The following is a 17,292-nucleotide window of genomic DNA, read 5'->3' as shown; positions in this document are numbered from 1 at the left end:
TCTTTGCGCCCGTCTGTCAAACGAGCAGGGCACACGGCGGGTGGGGGAGGGGTTCCCCCCGCGCTAGACCGTTGGTCCCTGGGACAGAGTGACAGGCGACATTCCAAGCCCCCTCGGCTCTCCCTGCCCGCCACTGTCAAGGTCGCGCCGGGCGGGCAGAGGAGGCTGCCGGCCTCCCGGCAGGGACAACCCCACTTACCCCAACAGCTCAGCGCCCCCGCTCCAGCGCCGCCATGAGCAGCACGGCACAGCACGTAGGAATAAATCCCGGCTTCTCGCGAGACTCGCGGGCAGAGAGGAGGGCGGTTCCGCGCGTGCGCAGCAAGGCCGGGCGGGGGGGTGGAAGCGGGAGCTCGGGCTCTAAGGGAGGCTTCGGGATAAGTAGCCACGCAAAAGCGCATGCGCGCCTTTGCTCTCTGTTTACTTATTGGCCGCCTTTCAGGGCAGCCGCTGTTTAAAGGGACGCCGTGCAGAATTGAGATGCACGAATTGCATCTTTATTGCAAAATGTGAAAAAGATGGGTGTATGTGTAACAAAGGTCATGAGAACCATGAGCCCGGCAAAGGGAAGGCACCTAATCAAACCAGCACAATGACACAATAACATTGCAAACCCTCCGCGGAAGGATGTGAACTGTCCAGTTGTTTTGCAACAGGGACGGAAAACCTGTGACCCTCCAGATGTTGCTGGACTGGACTCCCAATTCCCATCACCCCTCACGCAAGAGCCGGTTGGATTAGGCCAGCAGCCCATCTAGCCCAGCATCCTGTTCCAATATTGTCCAATTAGATGCCTATGGCTATTAGCCCCAGTGCCAGGATGCCCAATGTCTATAGGCATATGGTTGGCTGCTAGCACCACCTACCCCACCCCACTGCATAATTTCACATGCCTACAATGCAGGCAGTTTCCAGGCCGCAGTCTAGGAATACCGCTTTTTATTTTCTTGCATGCCTCTTGCACTTCTAAGCAGCTGCACAACAGAAAGATTCAGCAGGGGAAGCTATACACATCTCCATGCAGGAATAAGCTTCACCTGTTAACCATCTTGTCCTTTCCCTCAGACAGCCCTGCGTCTACTTCCTTTCCCTCACGTAAGATGGGTAGATGTATCCAATTCAGAATGATGTGTAGGGTTTTGTAGCCTAAGGCACTGGGAATTACCTTGCATTGGCAACCATAACTATTGTCAGCTTTCCTAGTTTGGCACAGTGTGCTTTTCCACACCTCTCATCCCTCCATTACTCTTATTTTTCCTGGAAGTAAGAAGCATTGATAAGGCAGGTTGAGCAGTCTGAACTAAGCTATTTCAGCTGCAGACTAATGTGAAGAGTCAAAGCAGCTTGTGTAATAACCTATGTAAGCAGAGTCTCATTAACACAGAGGAATAGCTGCTTGGGCATGCCCTAAGGCCCCTGCAAAAATACTTGGGACTAGAAAAGGGGAATGGCAGAGGGAGAATTAACAATGCTTTATGCAGAGGAAGCAAAAGGCACATGAACAGGGTGGCTGTAAGAAAAATGAACGGAGACAAGAAGACAGGGAACAAAGGATTTATAATGTTTCACAGGGCTATCATTTCCTCCTCTAATACATTTTAAATCCCCCTTTGTTCACCACCACAAATATCTCAAGGTTCTTGCTGGAAACATCCTTGCACTTTAGGAGCTGCCTATTGGCTCCACCTTTTTAGTTCTAGCTTACTGAATGGCTGGCTCCATTTACAATAAGAGTATCTGTAGCCCTACCTGCAACATGGGAAACTGCCTTATACTGAGTCAGACCCTTGGCCCATCTAGTTCAGTGCTGTCTACCTTGACTGGCATCAGCTCTCTTGGGTTTCAGGCAGGGACCTCTCTCAGCCCCACCTGGAAATTGAACCAGGGACCTTCTGCATGCAAAACAGATGCTCTGTCTGAGCTACAGTTGATCCCCAAATTGAAATTGCAGCTTCCTACACCTTTGACCACCAAGAAGCCTCCAGTTCCCTTTTCTATAAAACACAAACAAATTGGGTCCTCTGTGCAAGGTGTCACATAGTAGTCTTAGTCTCTCTCTCTCTCTCTCTCTCTCTCACACACACACACACATCTATCATCTCCCACACAACAGCAACATTGCATGGTACACCACTTTGCTTGGAAGTAGGGTAAATAAACCAAGGCTAGTCAGACTAGTTTAGCCTGTCGCATTGGATTATAATTGCAACTCCATAATAGTAATTACTATGTATCAGCAAAATATGGTATGCAACTTCCTTAACTGGATTTAGGAGCACACATAAATTACTTCTTGTGACAGCTATGCAGGATATTGGCATGCCATATCCAGCAACAGTGGCTGTTGACATAACCCTGATTGTGTCAGTGAATTACCTTGAAGCAGGTTGGGATGCCCTGTCCTTATTGACTCAAAAGCAGTGCTTTTAGTGAACCAACCAGAGGCTTGGACTCCAGTCCCAACATGCACACACAGAAGGTATTTCTGCACACTCATGATTCCCCCCTCTGCATATTCCCCCCTCTGCAAATGTAGTCTCTCCCCACCCTCCAAAGCCACTGAATCGTTCTCCAACCTTCAGGAGATAATTTTTAAGGGTGTATGGTGTTGCTGCAATGAAGAGTGCAAACAAGGCCCCCTTCTATGAGCCAAAGCAACCTCACTCTACTTTTAGGTCCAAACCATTATGAGCATCACTATAAAATTAGGTGCAATATTGGGCTGGTAACTGAATGCCTATTTTCTAAAACAAAGGTGTTATTTTATTCTTGCAGTGTCTGTTAACTGCAAAGCAATTTTCAGCTAGAGGCCTAATAGAGTAGACATGTATAGGATTGTACTGTTGCAGTGGTAACAGCTTGAATTGTACTTTTAACTTACTGTATTTCATATTGTGTGTCCTAGACTATATTTTAGAGAAAAGCTAATTACTAATTAGGTTTGAAAACAGGCTCGCTTTTGTCATTCTCATGTATGAAGGAGAATGTGTACATTTTGTTTCTGTCAATGACTGAAATAAAACTTGGTTTTACAAAGTTAAATATAGGCATTTATGAAATTCTTAAAGGTTTAATTGGTTTGATAAACATGGTTGCACTAGACACCTATTTATAGCCAGCATATGCCAATTTCAGTTCCTTTTACTCAGCCTAATTTGCAGATAAATACAGAACGTAACTTGCAATGGTCCAAGTGGTTAATCAGCAAACAATGGTACTGGCCAATGGTAAAGTAAGTCCATAAATTATCCACGGTACAAAAAGTGCCACAACATATAATATTGCCTCAAAACATTTATTTCAGGAAAATGAACAAATATACATATTTAATACCTGAGAGGTAAAGACAAGATTGAATTCACTGATCAGAGCAGGCAGATAAGATGGCAAACAATAGCACAACAGCTCTGTAACTCACTTATGTACATTGTAACATCCCTCAAGGGTATTTACAAAATAATCCAGAATCTATGCATGGACTGAGCACATGTTGCCGCTCATAACAAGAGCCTGTTTGATTCTGAAGGTGGCACTGATGGCATATATTTAAGGCATTACACTGCAAAGTGATGATATACAGGTGAATCTGTCCCGCTGATTAGGTTATGTTTGCATAATGCACAAAAGCAGCAGCTCTTTTATCAGCTCAGTCTTCAAAGTAAAACTGACTGGTAAGGATTTAAAAACACCAAAAGATGAATTTGAAAAATAAACCCGGCTCTCATCTCCACCACACTGATGGGGAAAGACGATAAACATGGGGAAAGGACATGTGCCGCAAGCTCAAGTCAACACTGAGCAATTGATCCTACTCTGAAACTTACCTGTAGAAAGCAGAAATACTGAAATATCTTCTTTCCCATTCATTATGGTTTACAACACTTTAACAATAGGCAATATGCTGTACAAGATGGAAGCATGCTATGGGACAAATACATTTATACAGATGTGACCACACAGGCTAGACATGTCTCCAGTTCTAGCTCCACAATCACAAGCACAATGTTGAGACAGTCATAGAATCTATCAGGTATGAGGATGTGAGAGTCTGCAAGCGAGCAGCTAAGAAGAACACACAATAAACTGCAGAGCACTATAAATGAAGACAGGACTTGGCTAGGTTCCTATACAATCACTTTATAATTTATTTGTCTTCAAGTCTGTTTGGTGTATGCTTTCCTTAACTACTCAGCATGAAGACAAGATCTTCAATAAAGTACACAAACAAGATTCCATGCAGCACCCATCTGAAGTCTCAAGTAGAAGAAAAGGGGGGAAATCTAGAAACAGCAGCATCTTACTATCAATACCTCGCAAAGAGTAAATTTTGAAATACTTAGCATGAAGTTCCAAAGGATGCTGCTTTTGGAAGAGTCATCATTCTAGATCATTTCAGTACTATGTAAACATGAATAGATGGGGCATGATTTCTTCCCCATGCAAGAGCAATGCCTGCACACAGAGGAGTCTCCAAGGGATTTAACAGATATCTTGCCCCCTGACCCTCAACAAGCAATTACAAGGAATTTGAGGTCTGTACATGCCAGCTCTGTTCAGTGAAGGAACATGAGCTCAGATTCCTTGAGTTGGGGAGGGAGAGGGAAAGGAGGAATGGATGGAAATACATGAGACATTCAAGGACCTCCATAATGGTATGGCATGTTAGACAGGGTGCTAAATGCAAGATTCTGCTATACATTATGAGATCTCTCTGTGTGCAACCACTGCACTCACACATGTAGGGTTTCAGAGAATACTTTTACAGATAATTGTGCATTACTTTCTATATTGGTTGATGTATTCAAGAGAAGTAATTTTGGTACACAGTAGTTAAATGGAACAAAAATACTGCTTAGACAATTAATTAAATCAAATTAAGAACGGGAGTGCCTAAATTCTGCATGACAATTTATCTTAGGCATTATTTGCTTGAAAGTAAATAAACTTCTAAGAAAATAAGTCTGTTTGGACTATTTTGCTGCATTTCCTATAAAAGTCTGACTTTTAAAGAAATGTACTTACACTGGAAAAGCCAAAAGTGATCAAATTGTCCTATCCAACTGAGATTTCTGAAAGCAAGGATAACCCTGAGAAAGCATTTGCTTAGGACTACAGCTGCATGAGTACTCCTCTGCATGATTAAGCAGGGCAAAGCTTAGCCTGCAGAGGGAGTCATTTCAGCAGCTATGCACAAAGCACAGTCTATAATATAGCAAAAGGCTGGAATGATACCCAAACGGAGACGTGAGGGAATTAAAAGAACAGCTTGTAAAATAAGCACACTCCTTCCTGCAGTGCAGTTTACCAGCTTCAGAGATCAACTATTCAAAGGCAGTTGCTTTGTGGATTGAGAAGCACCATCAGGCATTTCTTCTTGCCTCACCTCAATAGATTCTCTGCTGATTGTTAAGAGTTTTCTCAACTCTTTATTTTCAAGCTATAAAACCAATAAAAACAGTTTCAAACCTATGAGCAAAGCAGTGACAGTTATATAAGTGCTAACATAAGATAGTACTAAATCCAGACCCTTGGCAAATGTAAATAAACAAATAAATATTGGTCTCATTTATTAGACAAAAATAGCAAGAGAAAACATTAATGATTTACAGATCCATTTCTATCAGCACTTTCACAAGTTGTGTTGTACTAAACCTGTGTTGGCCGAGTTGACTGGTAATTGCCAGCTTGGTGATCTAACATCCATTTTAAGAACTGCTCAAACTCCTATTCTGGACACAGCCTGGGGCTTATATGTATTTCTTCTCTGTTGCCATGACAACAAGAACCTAGCAAGCACACACACAGCTTCCTGGCCTAGTTATTTATTGACCACCAACCTTGAATGTCCTTTAAATGCTCTGCAAGAATTTTTCAAGAGAGTCAAGATCACCCCATTGCTGCCAAGTAGCCACCTTATTATTCCTGGTTCTGTTCAAATTGTTCAATGATTTAGTGTTTATACCAAAGCGAAACTGTCAACGTAAGACTCCCTCAGTGGCTTTTTATAAGCTTGCCACTTAAGATATTGATTGGTCCAGTTTACCAGGAGAGGGGCACACACACATTCTGTCCAATCCTGAATGTTTTCCTAAAGAGCAGGACTCTAATCCCCATCTCCTGTGGAAGCTGTTTTCCTACAGCAAAAGGACACATATGGCCAGATTATAATATCAGACTGACAGATCCTTTGTTTGGAGATTGGTTTCCTGGTTTGGTTGCCATGATTATCTCTCATTAAGAGTGACAAACAGGGACAACTGCTCACAGAGAAATCCAGGACTTAAATTGTTGTACTAATTTAGCAGCAGCATGCTTCTTCAAACCAAGGCCAACTTGTCTGGAGAATGAAGTTTTAAAAAATACACTAAAATGGTGCCAATACAAAAGCTATCCAGTGTTATTATCCTCATATTGCTGGTTTGGTGAGATAGTATTTCACAACAATGCTGTAACTTCGTATTTAAGATTCCCTTAAAGGCAGCTAGAAAAAAACATATCTAGCAACCATTTGGAGTGGCTGCAGTAATTGATCCTGGTTTGGTCTTTTTAAAAAACAGAGGCTTTGCTCAAGTTTCCTACACATAAATGCAGAGAAATCCAAATGATCTGGGGTGCTGTGGGGTGGAGGGGAGCGGTGAACCCACTATGGATCATCTGAAGCCCTGGAATGGGGCAGTTGAATTTAGACCCCTTGGGGGATTCATGGGGCTTTGGTCCAGCACATCGAAAGCCACAGATACCCCAGTGTGGTGCAGTGGTTAAGAGCGGTGGACTCGTAATCTGATGAACCGAGTTCGCTTCCCCGCTCCTCCACATGCAGCTGCTGGGTGACCTTGGGCTAGTCACACTTCTCTGAAGTCTCTCAGCCTCACTTACCTCACAGAGTGTTTGTTGTTGGGGAGGAAGGGAAAGGAGAATGTTAGCCGCTTTGAGACTCCTTCAGGTAGTGATAAAGCAGGATATCAAATCCAAACTCCTCCTCCGCCAAACAAAAACATCCTGTTTCAGAACTTTCTGTTGACTATCTAGGCAGAAGAACCACTGGTGGCAGCTCTCCACCTGACTAGGTGACCCTAGGGCCATCTGGCAACACTCCTCCTTGCCAATGGAAAAGTACCCCGCTCCTCCCACAATAAACTGTAGTGAGGTGTCATCAGTACTGTGGTGATACCAAGCTCCATTTCTCTGTAACATCTGAACTGGGAGTGGTTGTGTAGGTCCCAGACCACAGTCTGGGTGCAGTGATGGGCTGGATGAGGGTTAATAAACTAAGTTTGAATCCTGTTTTGTGGAATAACATCCCTATTGAGGTATAACAGGCACCCATTATTTGTACTTTCTAGAAACTGAGGATAGTTTTGTTTGAACAAGCTTTTCCAGCTGGATGAAAAGGTTTCTGTTTTAGAGGTTTATTTTGCATTATTTTTAAACCTATCTTTAGTTGTTTTTGTTCAGCTTTAAAAACTATTTTAGCTGTTTTTTATTGTATGTCTGTAAACTGCCTTCGGACTCATGTAAAAAGCAGTGCATAAAATAGTAATAATTTTTGGAGGTGCTGAAACATTACCACTATTGGCACTTGCCTGAGGAGCTTGGAGTCATGGCAGTTCCTTAAGGAGGGAATTGAAAGGAAAATAAAATGAACCATAAGTTTCATTTTATTTGCTTTTCGGTGTTTACAGACAGTGCCATTCTACTTTCACAGGCTCCCTCTGCAACTGACTTTCAAAGCAGAAATATATAAAAATATTAATAAAAATTGTCCAGTAGCACCTTAGAGACCAACTAAGTTTGTTCTTGGTATGAGCTTTCGTGTGCATGCACACTTCTTCAGCTTCTTCAGATATGAAAGCTCATACCAAGAAGAAACTTAGTTGGTCTCTAAGGTGCTACTGGACATACATACATACTGTGTCAGACCAACATGGCTTCCTACCTGACTTTCAAAGGGGAGGGATAAGCTAAGATTCTGATTATCCACCTCAACTGCTGTTTCTTAATCATGTGAGAAAGCTTCAGTGGTTGCATGTTGCTCCTTGCTGTACCTAGTCGTAAGGTTCTACTGAATGCTGTATCCCCCAATTAACCTGCTTAATTGCCAACTTGAAACCGTATTTTCATACTATGCAGTGTTACCCTTTTCCCTCCAGTAAATTCATGTGTCCCATATCAGAGTGAAGCAACAGAATTTTCAGTAATTCAAGCCTGACTCAAAGAGTTACGGCCTCTTAACTTGCAGTTTTAAGGGCTTTGATACGGAGCAGCATTCTGCAAGTGCCGATTCTACTTTCATGATGCTCAGCTGCCAGCTTTCCTATCTCATCAGCTGTACCAGGACTACAGCAGGAGGACTTCAAGGCAGGCATTGGCTTTTAACAAAGCAGCAATCAACTCTAGTTTAGGCTTGGAGGCTGAAAGAACCCTTTGACAAGGCACAAGCATCCCTGTTTTCTATCCCCAACTACAGCTGTTCAGCATCTTACCTCTAACTGTGCTAGCTTTTCTTGTATTTTATAATACTGGTCATTGTCCACATGAACAGCTTTTCTTATTACGTCTCCCATCTCACAGATCCTGTCGATTTGACCCTCAATTTCCTGTAAGCAGATTTGAAAGCAAAATTATAAACTATTAAAAAGAAAAACAAGTTAAATCAGATATTTCCAAAGAAAAGTCAATGAACACAGAACCAAAGAGTCATATCTTCATCCTTCCCTCACTGAACCTAGTGCTGCCATATTGTACAACTGAGCTTCTTCCTGAACTTTGCTCTACTGTGCCTTCTGTCATATTCCCATGTTAGTTCCCTTAACTGGCGGTGTGGTAAAACCAAAGTCTCATTTGCTGTCACAAATAGAGGAGAGGGATTGTTACAGAATGTGGCAGGAGGTACTGGAACTGCATGTTCTCCTGCTATCCCAGAAGGTTTAAGAGGGAAGATCAGATCTTCAGGTTGCAATCTGACAGAATTAATTACAACATACTGGCTGCTTTAAGGTAGTGGTGGTGGTGAGAATCTCTTGGATCTTATAACTGGTATGTATTTTTGCAAGCAGTACAAAAACAAATTAAAGGTATCTCATGGCATTTTACAATACTGAAGTCACAAAGAACTGCAATTATATTGTGTGTGTGTGTGTGTGTGTGTGTGTGAGTGAGAGAGAGAGAGAGAGAGAGAGAGAGATATCAGGTAATTTTCTTTATAAGAATTCTAAGGAAGATACCTTGTGGATGAGTTGCAACACTTTATTTTACAAAGGGAAGGCACTTGTGACCTGTGAGCACTAATGGAAGGAAGATGTTTCAGAGAACAAACTCTTGAGGAAAATGTAAAAAAAGGCAAGAAAAAAACATCACTGGAACAGAGCACAACAACTAAGCCACTCATCTTTATTGCTATTGAAAACTTATTCTTTTTATTCCAGAAAGAAGATAATAGAAAGGAAGGAATATAATAATTCCTTACTGCAGACTGAGCTTGATGCACTTTCAAAATTGGCTGAGCATCCACATCTTTTCTTTTCATCATCAGCTGTAACATGTGTTTCCTATATTTGCTCATAATAAGTTCCAAAGCATCCTGGTGTTCTTCCAAAGAAACCCACAGTTCTGAAAAATATAACACAAATTCCATGCAAATACAAGGAAGAAACTCCATATTGTAAGGTCACATTAAGGCTGTATAACTTCCCTGTGCATCCTACCTCTCCATCTTCTATACATACAATAATTTTCAAATCCTTACGTTTTCTTAGCCCACTGGTGCCTTATGAACATGATTTCTTACTCTTATAATAAGAATTAAATTTTCTGAAATTTCAAGAAATTCCTTATGGGTCTGGCCTTCCTTAACTGTACAGTACTTCACCTATTGATTCAAACTCTGGATATATGTGCAGCACTTATTCAGTTTTGTTTCCAGACCAATACTGTGCACATCTACTTGGATATAAGCCCCATTTTGTTCAAGATGTGTCTGTTCAGGATGGCAGTCTTGGGAAATCCTCCTGTCGCTATCATGCTCTCAAGAGCCGATCCATCTGACATACATTAATGGCCAGCACACAAAGGCTGTAAACTGCAGTCTTTGTGTACTGAACTGAATTAGGTGTTAATTCAGCCCAAACATGCACAACTTAAATTTTTAGATTAGTTACAATTGGCAGAAACCATCAATTAGAATATATTGAAACTTTTACTGGCCCCAGTACCCTGAAGTTTTCCAAAGTTTTAAAAGAAAAACTCATCAGTTCATGAAGTTTAAGGTACAGTAATAGATCATAAACATCAATACTGCCATGCTATTCAGGTTCAGACTGTATTTTGGAGGCAGTGGGGAAAGTGATCAGGTTAAAGAATGGAAATGGGTGCCAGTTTTTAAAAAAGGACTGTAGGTGAAATGTGTGCATGCCATAGAAATAGAATTTTATTATCAAGCTTTAAAGACAGCTTTCACCAAGAATGCAATTGAATAAGGAACTGGTACTGAGAAGAATATTTGGGCAGTATCCAGATATATTTTTGTGCTACAGCACAAAATGTGGCACTCATCAGGTGCCACACACCACTTAGTATGAAGGAATTACGGTAGATCAGTAGTCACACTTAGGCCTTCTGGCGGTTCCCTAATTGCGAGAAGCAAAGCTACAGGGAACCAGGCAGAGGGCCTTCTCGGTAGTGGCGCCCACCCTGTGGAACGCCCTTCCAGCAGATGTCAAAGCGATAAACAACTACCTGACATTCAGAAGATATCTTAAGGCAGCCCTGTTCAGGGAAGTTTTTAACGTGTGATTTTACTGTATTTTTGGTTTTTATGGAAGCCGCCCAGAGTGGCTGGGAAGGCCCAGCCAGATGGGCGGGATATAAATAATAAATTATTATTATTATTATTATTATTATTATTATTATAAGACATTAGACCCACAGAAATCAATAGAACTTAAAGTATGTATGCTTAGGATTAGGGTGCTTGTGAAATGAGCAACCATATCCAAGGACTAATCCTGTTTAGAGCTGTGACTAGACCACACAGGCATGGATGCTCTTTACATCCTTCAGTTCAAGACAACCATCAGTGGTGCAGGCTTGCATTATGTTCTGGTTAACCCTTGCAGCCAAACAAGTCACTTGAGGGCTCATAGTTACCTCGCTAACACAATGCTCACCTCTGTTTTCCTGCTGCAAGTCTCTGATCTGAGTGTTCTCCTGAGATAGCAGAATATGAGGTTTGTATTTAGACATGTCCTTCAGCTCAGCTCCGTCCTCTTGATACTTGTAAAGGAAAGATGGTCCATGTGAACCCAGAGCAGTCTAATAATATCCATACAACATTCCACTCACCCCGACCCATGTTTTCACGCTGACACTGCTGGGTCCGTACTCACTTTGTGCGAAAGAGGCGTGCCAGCCTCCTTCATGGACACAACCCGCTTGTGCAACATGGTAGACTGGTCAATGAGAGACTCAGCTGCATTGTCGTGGTCTTTCAGCCTTTCCAGCAGGGTCCTTGCATCCGTCAGGATCTTCTCTATAGTACAGGCCATTGTCAGAGAACTGAAAGGAGAATGGATCGGGTTAAGATTCAAGAGCTATCAAAGCCAGGCTCAGAGTATGTGAGGCTTTGAAATATGTGGTGTAACGGTTAAGAGTGTTGGACCAGGACCTGGGAGATCAGGGTTCGAATCCCCCCTCAGCCATGAAGCTCACTGGATGACCTTGGGCCAGTCCCCATCGTTTAGCCTCACAGGGTTGTGGAGAGGATGAAGCAGAGAAGAGGAGAACCAGGTACACCACATAAATGTAATAAATAAATATTACGGTGGGGTGTTTTTGGGGAGGGCGGAGGTGTCTTCGTACGAAAGCACTAGAGGAGGCTGGGCCACACGACATGGTTGCCCCCAGCTCCACTCTGTGTGTTCTAGGGAGGTCTGTGCCCTAGGAAGGGCAGCCAAGCAGGGTCCGGTTTCACTGGCCTCCCAGGGAGGCAGCACCTTCCGCGTCCGACATGGAGTGAATGGGAGAAAGGAGGCAACATAGCATTGCGGCCGTTCCCAGTCCCGGGCGACCCCGAAGCAGCCCCTCGCCCTTCCCAGAAGGCGACCCCCGGTCCGCGCCCTCCTACTTACCCCCTCCGGCCGCGCCTCCCGCTCCGGCTTCCCTCCCTCCGGCCGTCAGCGAAGAGGGTCCCGGCTCCGAGGCACACTAGGGGGCGCAGAGGTCACAGGCTCCGCGCTCCGGCCGCCGCCGCCGCCGCCGCTTCCGGTATGAAGTTTCCTTCCTCTCCGAGTCGAGGGAAATTCCTAGCTCTCCGGAGAAGCTTCCGGTTTCCGGTTGCAGGCGCCTCGCCGAGGCTCCCTTTTGGGTTGTGGAAATCCAACAGGTGGAGCCTTCCTGTTCCTTTGGCGGAGCAGCGACCGGGGAAGGCTGCGCCTGCAGCATCTCTGCGGCCTGCAGCCTCGTAAGGAGCCCGGCGGTTCCGCTAGCAGGAGCCAAAGGCTCGAGATCAGTTGTCAGGCGCAGCCTCGTAACTTGAAAGCTCCGTGTCAAGTTCTGGCGCAGGCATCGGTCGCAGTCCTGTATCTACTTGCCATGTAGGACTTGCTTATGAGTAGACATGTTCTGTATAGGGATTGCGCTGTAAGAGGTAGGGGAGACCGCATTGGAGTCAATGGATTGACTTTTGAGTAGGCACGCGTAGGCTTGTTCTGCTCTTTAAAATCAATTCAATATGCAGCGCTTTCCAATTCCATTTGTTTTAGCAAGCCATTACCCAGCCATGTGCGCATCTATCCCACCTGCCTGCCTTCCTTCTAGCTGTCCGTTTACAAATCTGCAGCGTGAAATGTTGCTTTAAATTCTGCCGGCTGGAGTCCTTCAAACTGCGGAGCAGAAGTAGAGAAAAGAAGGACCGTTCCCATCAACTCTGCTGAGAGGCTACCTTTTTTTTTTTTGGCCCTCCCTTTAACTGCCATCTAGTGACAGTCATTGCATTGACTGCCCGTTTTCATTCCAGCAAGTCCTTATAAGAATTGTAGCAAGTGCCCAAGCTTTCTGTTTTCCTCCACCCTCCTCATTTCCTTATCCTTGCGTGCCCCAATGCTGATTCCATGGTGTCCCTGTCACCCAACTCCCTCCCCCATTACTCTGTTTACCATCCAGGTCCTGCTTCAAACTCCCAAGTATTTTTTGCTTGATTGGAATTTCTCTTGCTTGTCTGGATGGACAAGAGGGAGGGTGTGTAGAAACCAGCCTATGGTACAATGGCAAAATTTACATTTGATGTTCTGCCCACTTCTGCTGCTAGGGCTGCTTACCACTGGTGCATGGCTCTCTGGAGAATGTCTGGGAGACTAGAGCTGTCTGGCTGAAAAGATTCCCCATCTTAACCTAGCCTGATAAAAGAACTTGAAAGCTTGCACATTATTTTGGTTGCCTGAAGGTGTTACCCTAATATGTTGGGGGTTTTTTTGTTGTTTTTTTTTTTTTGCATTTTGATCTTGTCTTTTAACTTGGCAAACCTGAGAGCAGTAACTATAGTACTTATTATCTGTAAGTTGTTCCAAGATCCTTTTTTAAAGTGCATTGTAAAAAAATCTTTAAATAATTATTACTTGATTTGAGGAGACAGTAGTACCGAATTTCCCAAAGTCTGATTCTAGCAAACCTGTATTTACAAAAAAAATAAAATTTTTAAAAAAATCAATTGGATTGACACATGGAATCCTTGCTTTTAACTTCTCCTGTTGGTCTATCTTCCTAGCCCTAATGTTTTCTTTAAAACAACAACCCAGAATTCAGTCCCAAAAAACAAGGACAGAGCAAATTAGCTTTTATAGGCAGTGGTCATGTTGCCAAGAGGATGTGTTATTTACATGTTTACAACTGAATTCTACTTCCACTACTTTTGTCCTGCACATGGAAGATTGTAATCAGAACAGGAAGAGAAGGCTGGGTGGAACTTTTAATTGTTATTTCTCTTTGTTATGAGTGCTTGCTCACTACAGTAATTGAAGTTGTATGCCCTCACCTTGCTGTCACTTGAAAAGAGATTTTCATTTTCTACCTAAGGTTCATAAAGGGATCTATTGTAGGGAAAGGAAATGCAGGATTGATATGGTGCAAATAGTTAAATTAAAAACTGTTTGACAATGCAATCCTAGCCATGTCTACTCAGAAATAAGTCCTATTGAATTCAGTGGCCTGACAAGTATATACAGAATTCAACTTAAGCCTCATGCTAATTTCTGTAACATCTGGAGCAGTGGTGGTGATGAGACTGCTCTAGCAAACGTTGGCAGTATTGCTTATGTTCCTTCTGTCTAACATGGATGTTTGTGTGCCCCCCCCCCCCCGTATTTATATTAGTGTGGCCTACTCATGGAAGTAGAGAGAAAAATGATATAAGGAATGTTGCGTTTAAACCACTACCATGCCAAGAAACTAGAATTTGGCAAATTAAGGATTTCTGTAAACAAAGGCTTTTATAAACAAATCCCACTGTGCAGTGTTGTCATTTGCAGTTGCATCTAAGGACTGATATGGCAAGAAGAGGACGCAGAAATCTGTCCACTGTTAAGAGACTGTGTACAAATATTTTGTGTTTTCTGAATGACTTTCCAGGGTCAAAAAATGTATTTCCTAAACAATCAGATGTTTCTCAGAAAACAATTTCAGGAGCTTCCCACCCCAGGCCCACTAAAGGAATTCACTGCAGAGTTTGTTACCTTGAAGATTAGAATAAAAACATATCTTATTGGCTGTGGGTTGTTTGCTTCTTATCCTCAAAACTTGTTTTGGAGCAGTTTTGTGTTAAGAAGGGGAGGTAAGTCAAGGAAGGTTAGTTGTGATGTGAAAATCAGGAACTGGTTGAACAGTTGTGCAACCTGGAATTGCAACTAGGAAAGAGCTTAGCTCAGTGGCAGAATGCTTGCTTTACACACAAAAAGTTCCAGGTTCAATCCCAGGTATATAGAGGGACCCCTGCATGAAACCCTGGAGAGCTGCTGCCAGTCAGTGTCAACTGTATTGAACCAGATAGATATATGGTCTGCTTTCTTTAGTCATAGTTATGTTGACCATTGCAACACACCCAAGCTTGCTGAAAGAACCCTGAGCCTATTCATTCCTGCCCTAGTTCTCAAAGGACTGTGCCTCATTTTCTTGCTATACTGTAAATAGTTGGACTCATATATTTGCATGGCACATGGATTCCTATCCTTGACCTGACAGGCCCTGGTTATCTATTTAAATACTGCCTTTAAAAGTGTTTAATGAATTCCAGGCTGAGATTTGTCAATATGTCATCTTATCTAATATTCTTGTTTGCTCCTTTTCACAGTAAACAGCCTCTATTCATGTTTTCTAAAAAAAACACACCAAAAACCAGACATTCTGTTACGGAAACTGGAATCTTTGTTACTTATTTGCTAAGAGAAGGTACTCTTAGTGATAGCTGGTGTCCTTGATTCTTCATTTAACTTTGTTCAATGGGACATTTTTGTAATGGCTCAGACCTATTGGCCTTTAAAAACAGTATTGCTGAAAAACCTTTATTCAATGCTTGCTCCAACTTTCTGCAATTAGGATCTTCAGGCTGTTTTTCCAAGAAAGTGTACAACACACCTTCATTATATTGAGTATTGTGATGTTTTTCTCTGATTTAAGGGAACTGAGTCTAAGTGCTGCCCTTGCATTCATGAAATGGCTTACGATGCAGAAAAGGCATCTGCTAACATAAGAGGAACCTGTGGCCTTCCAGGCCATGCAGATGTTCTTGGGCTCCAACTCCCATCATCCCTGACCACTTCTCATACTGGTTGGGGCTAATGGGAGTTGGGAGTCCAATGTTTCAAGGGCCATAGGTTCCCTACCCCTGCACTAACAGCCCCCTGACAATCAACTCCTGAGAGTTAAGGGGCCTTCCAGAACCAGTGGTGTCACAGAGAGTTACACATGGAAGGATAAAAAGGCAAAAATCCCCCACTCTTCCGTAAGCAGATGCCTCCACTGGATCCCTTCTGTGAGTATAAGGGTACCAGTTAAATCCCAGCTACTAAAGCTAAAAGTATGGTTTTTCACACCTTACTTTTAAAATCCATTATAGGTTATGAATTCCTGATGTGTAACACACACACACACACACAGAGAGAGAGAGAGTGCGCAATAACTCACACACAATACATACTTTCGTTTCTCCCACTGCATAACATTGCTGCTTTGGTATTTTAAAAATATTCATGATATAATAGAGCAGCAAGTCTCTGATGCTTATTGCGAAGGGTGAGTCAGCAGGCAGGGCAGTGTGGTGCAAAAGCACTGTCAGGACCACAGGGCTGACCTCACTGGGGCTTTTGCAATGCACCAATGTCACCACCATCTCACCCTGGCAAGCAGCAGGGACTCACCTACTGGGAGGTTCACCCCACCATGTTGTCTGCTGCTGGTGCCCTGCTATGAAAAGTTTAATCTTCTGGTTTCTGCAGTTTCTGCTAAAATTATATAGATATTCAGTTGCTGCACAGGCAGGTCAGGATCCAGAGAGCTAGAGGTTGATGGGCCAATGGTTAAATTCTATAGCAAAAAGACAAAGCAGATTAAGTCTTTTCAGCAGCATTTCCCAATGGCAAGGTGTTGAATGGCAGGGATTTAGGGTATGGGGTTGGGGTCCAGATGATAGTATTCAGTCCAGTACTGAAGCTTTAACTCATAATGCTATTTCTTCCTGGTTTGTCAAGGAACCTTCTGGTGACAGAAGGCAACAAAGACTAGCTGCTGAAGGCCCTGGTTCAAATCAAGACGCATCCTCGCTCTCTTCCAGTGCATTACAGACTTTCCCCTTGCATTTTTTTTACTGTGTTTCTATTACACCTTTTTGACAAGGAGCTCAAGGTGGTGTACATGGTTCTACCCCCAGAGGTAGGTTAGGCTAAGAGGTAGCGACTGGCTTGGGTTCAGTGTGTAGATTTTCTGTGCTTCTTTTGACTTTCTTGCATGATGTCTGATGGGCCCCAGACTCAGTTACATTGAAGTACATCTCCATAATTGGAACCTAATCTTTCCTTTTGTATTTTCACAAGACAGAAAGTAAGCTGGGTGTCTGCACCAAACATAGTACACATATTTGAATCTCCTTGTATAAGGCTCACCTGGGAAGACAAGAAACCTTTATCTCAAGATTTGCAAATAAATGTGTTCACTTAAGATCAGGGATGTAGGTTTTGTTGTATTCATCAAGCACAAAAGTCTTTGTTGTCTTGGCATGGTAACATCTGTAAGAAAAGCAACAAGGTGGCA

The 17,292-nt window shown here is 43.0% G+C and overlaps 2 protein-coding genes across 10 annotated transcripts in view; both read right to left on the bottom strand.

Annotated features, from left to right (window-relative positions):
* Positions 1-335, bottom strand: part of CSDE1 (cold shock domain containing E1) — a 30,019-nt gene extending 29,684 nt beyond the window's left edge. For all 8 annotated transcript variants that reach the window (XM_079979097.1, XM_079979098.1, XM_079979099.1 and 5 more), the window contains exon 1: positions 200-335. The gene's annotated coding sequence lies outside the window, so the exon portion shown is untranslated. The remainder of the gene's footprint in view (positions 1-199) is intronic.
* A 2,946-nt stretch (positions 336-3,281) lies between these two features.
* On the bottom strand, positions 3,282-12,285 carry SIKE1 (suppressor of IKBKE 1). 2 transcript variants are annotated; one of them, XM_079982459.1, is made up of 6 exons: positions 12,126-12,285; positions 11,385-11,553; positions 11,166-11,271; positions 9,467-9,609; positions 8,484-8,597; positions 3,282-5,437 (listed from the first exon to the last, which is right to left on the bottom strand). In XM_079982459.1, exons 2-6 carry the CDS (start codon positions 11,541-11,543, stop codon positions 5,318-5,320), a joined length of 642 nt encoding a protein of 213 aa, XP_079838585.1. In that variant the 5' UTR covers positions 11,544-11,553; positions 12,126-12,285; the 3' UTR covers positions 3,282-5,317. The 2 variants fall into 2 exon arrangements, with proteins under 2 accessions (XP_079838585.1, XP_079838584.1); XM_079982458.1 differs by lacking the exon at positions 12,126-12,285 and adding an exon at positions 11,740-11,832.
* Positions 12,286-17,292: the final 5,007 nt, after the last annotated feature.

Source organism: Podarcis cretensis (assembly GCF_951804945.1).
Source record: "Podarcis cretensis genome assembly, chromosome: 6".
NCBI lineage: Eukaryota > Metazoa > Chordata > Lepidosauria > Squamata > Lacertidae > Podarcis > Podarcis cretensis.
Note: the sequence above shows the minus strand (reverse complement) of the source record. Positions and strands in the feature narration are given on the sequence as shown.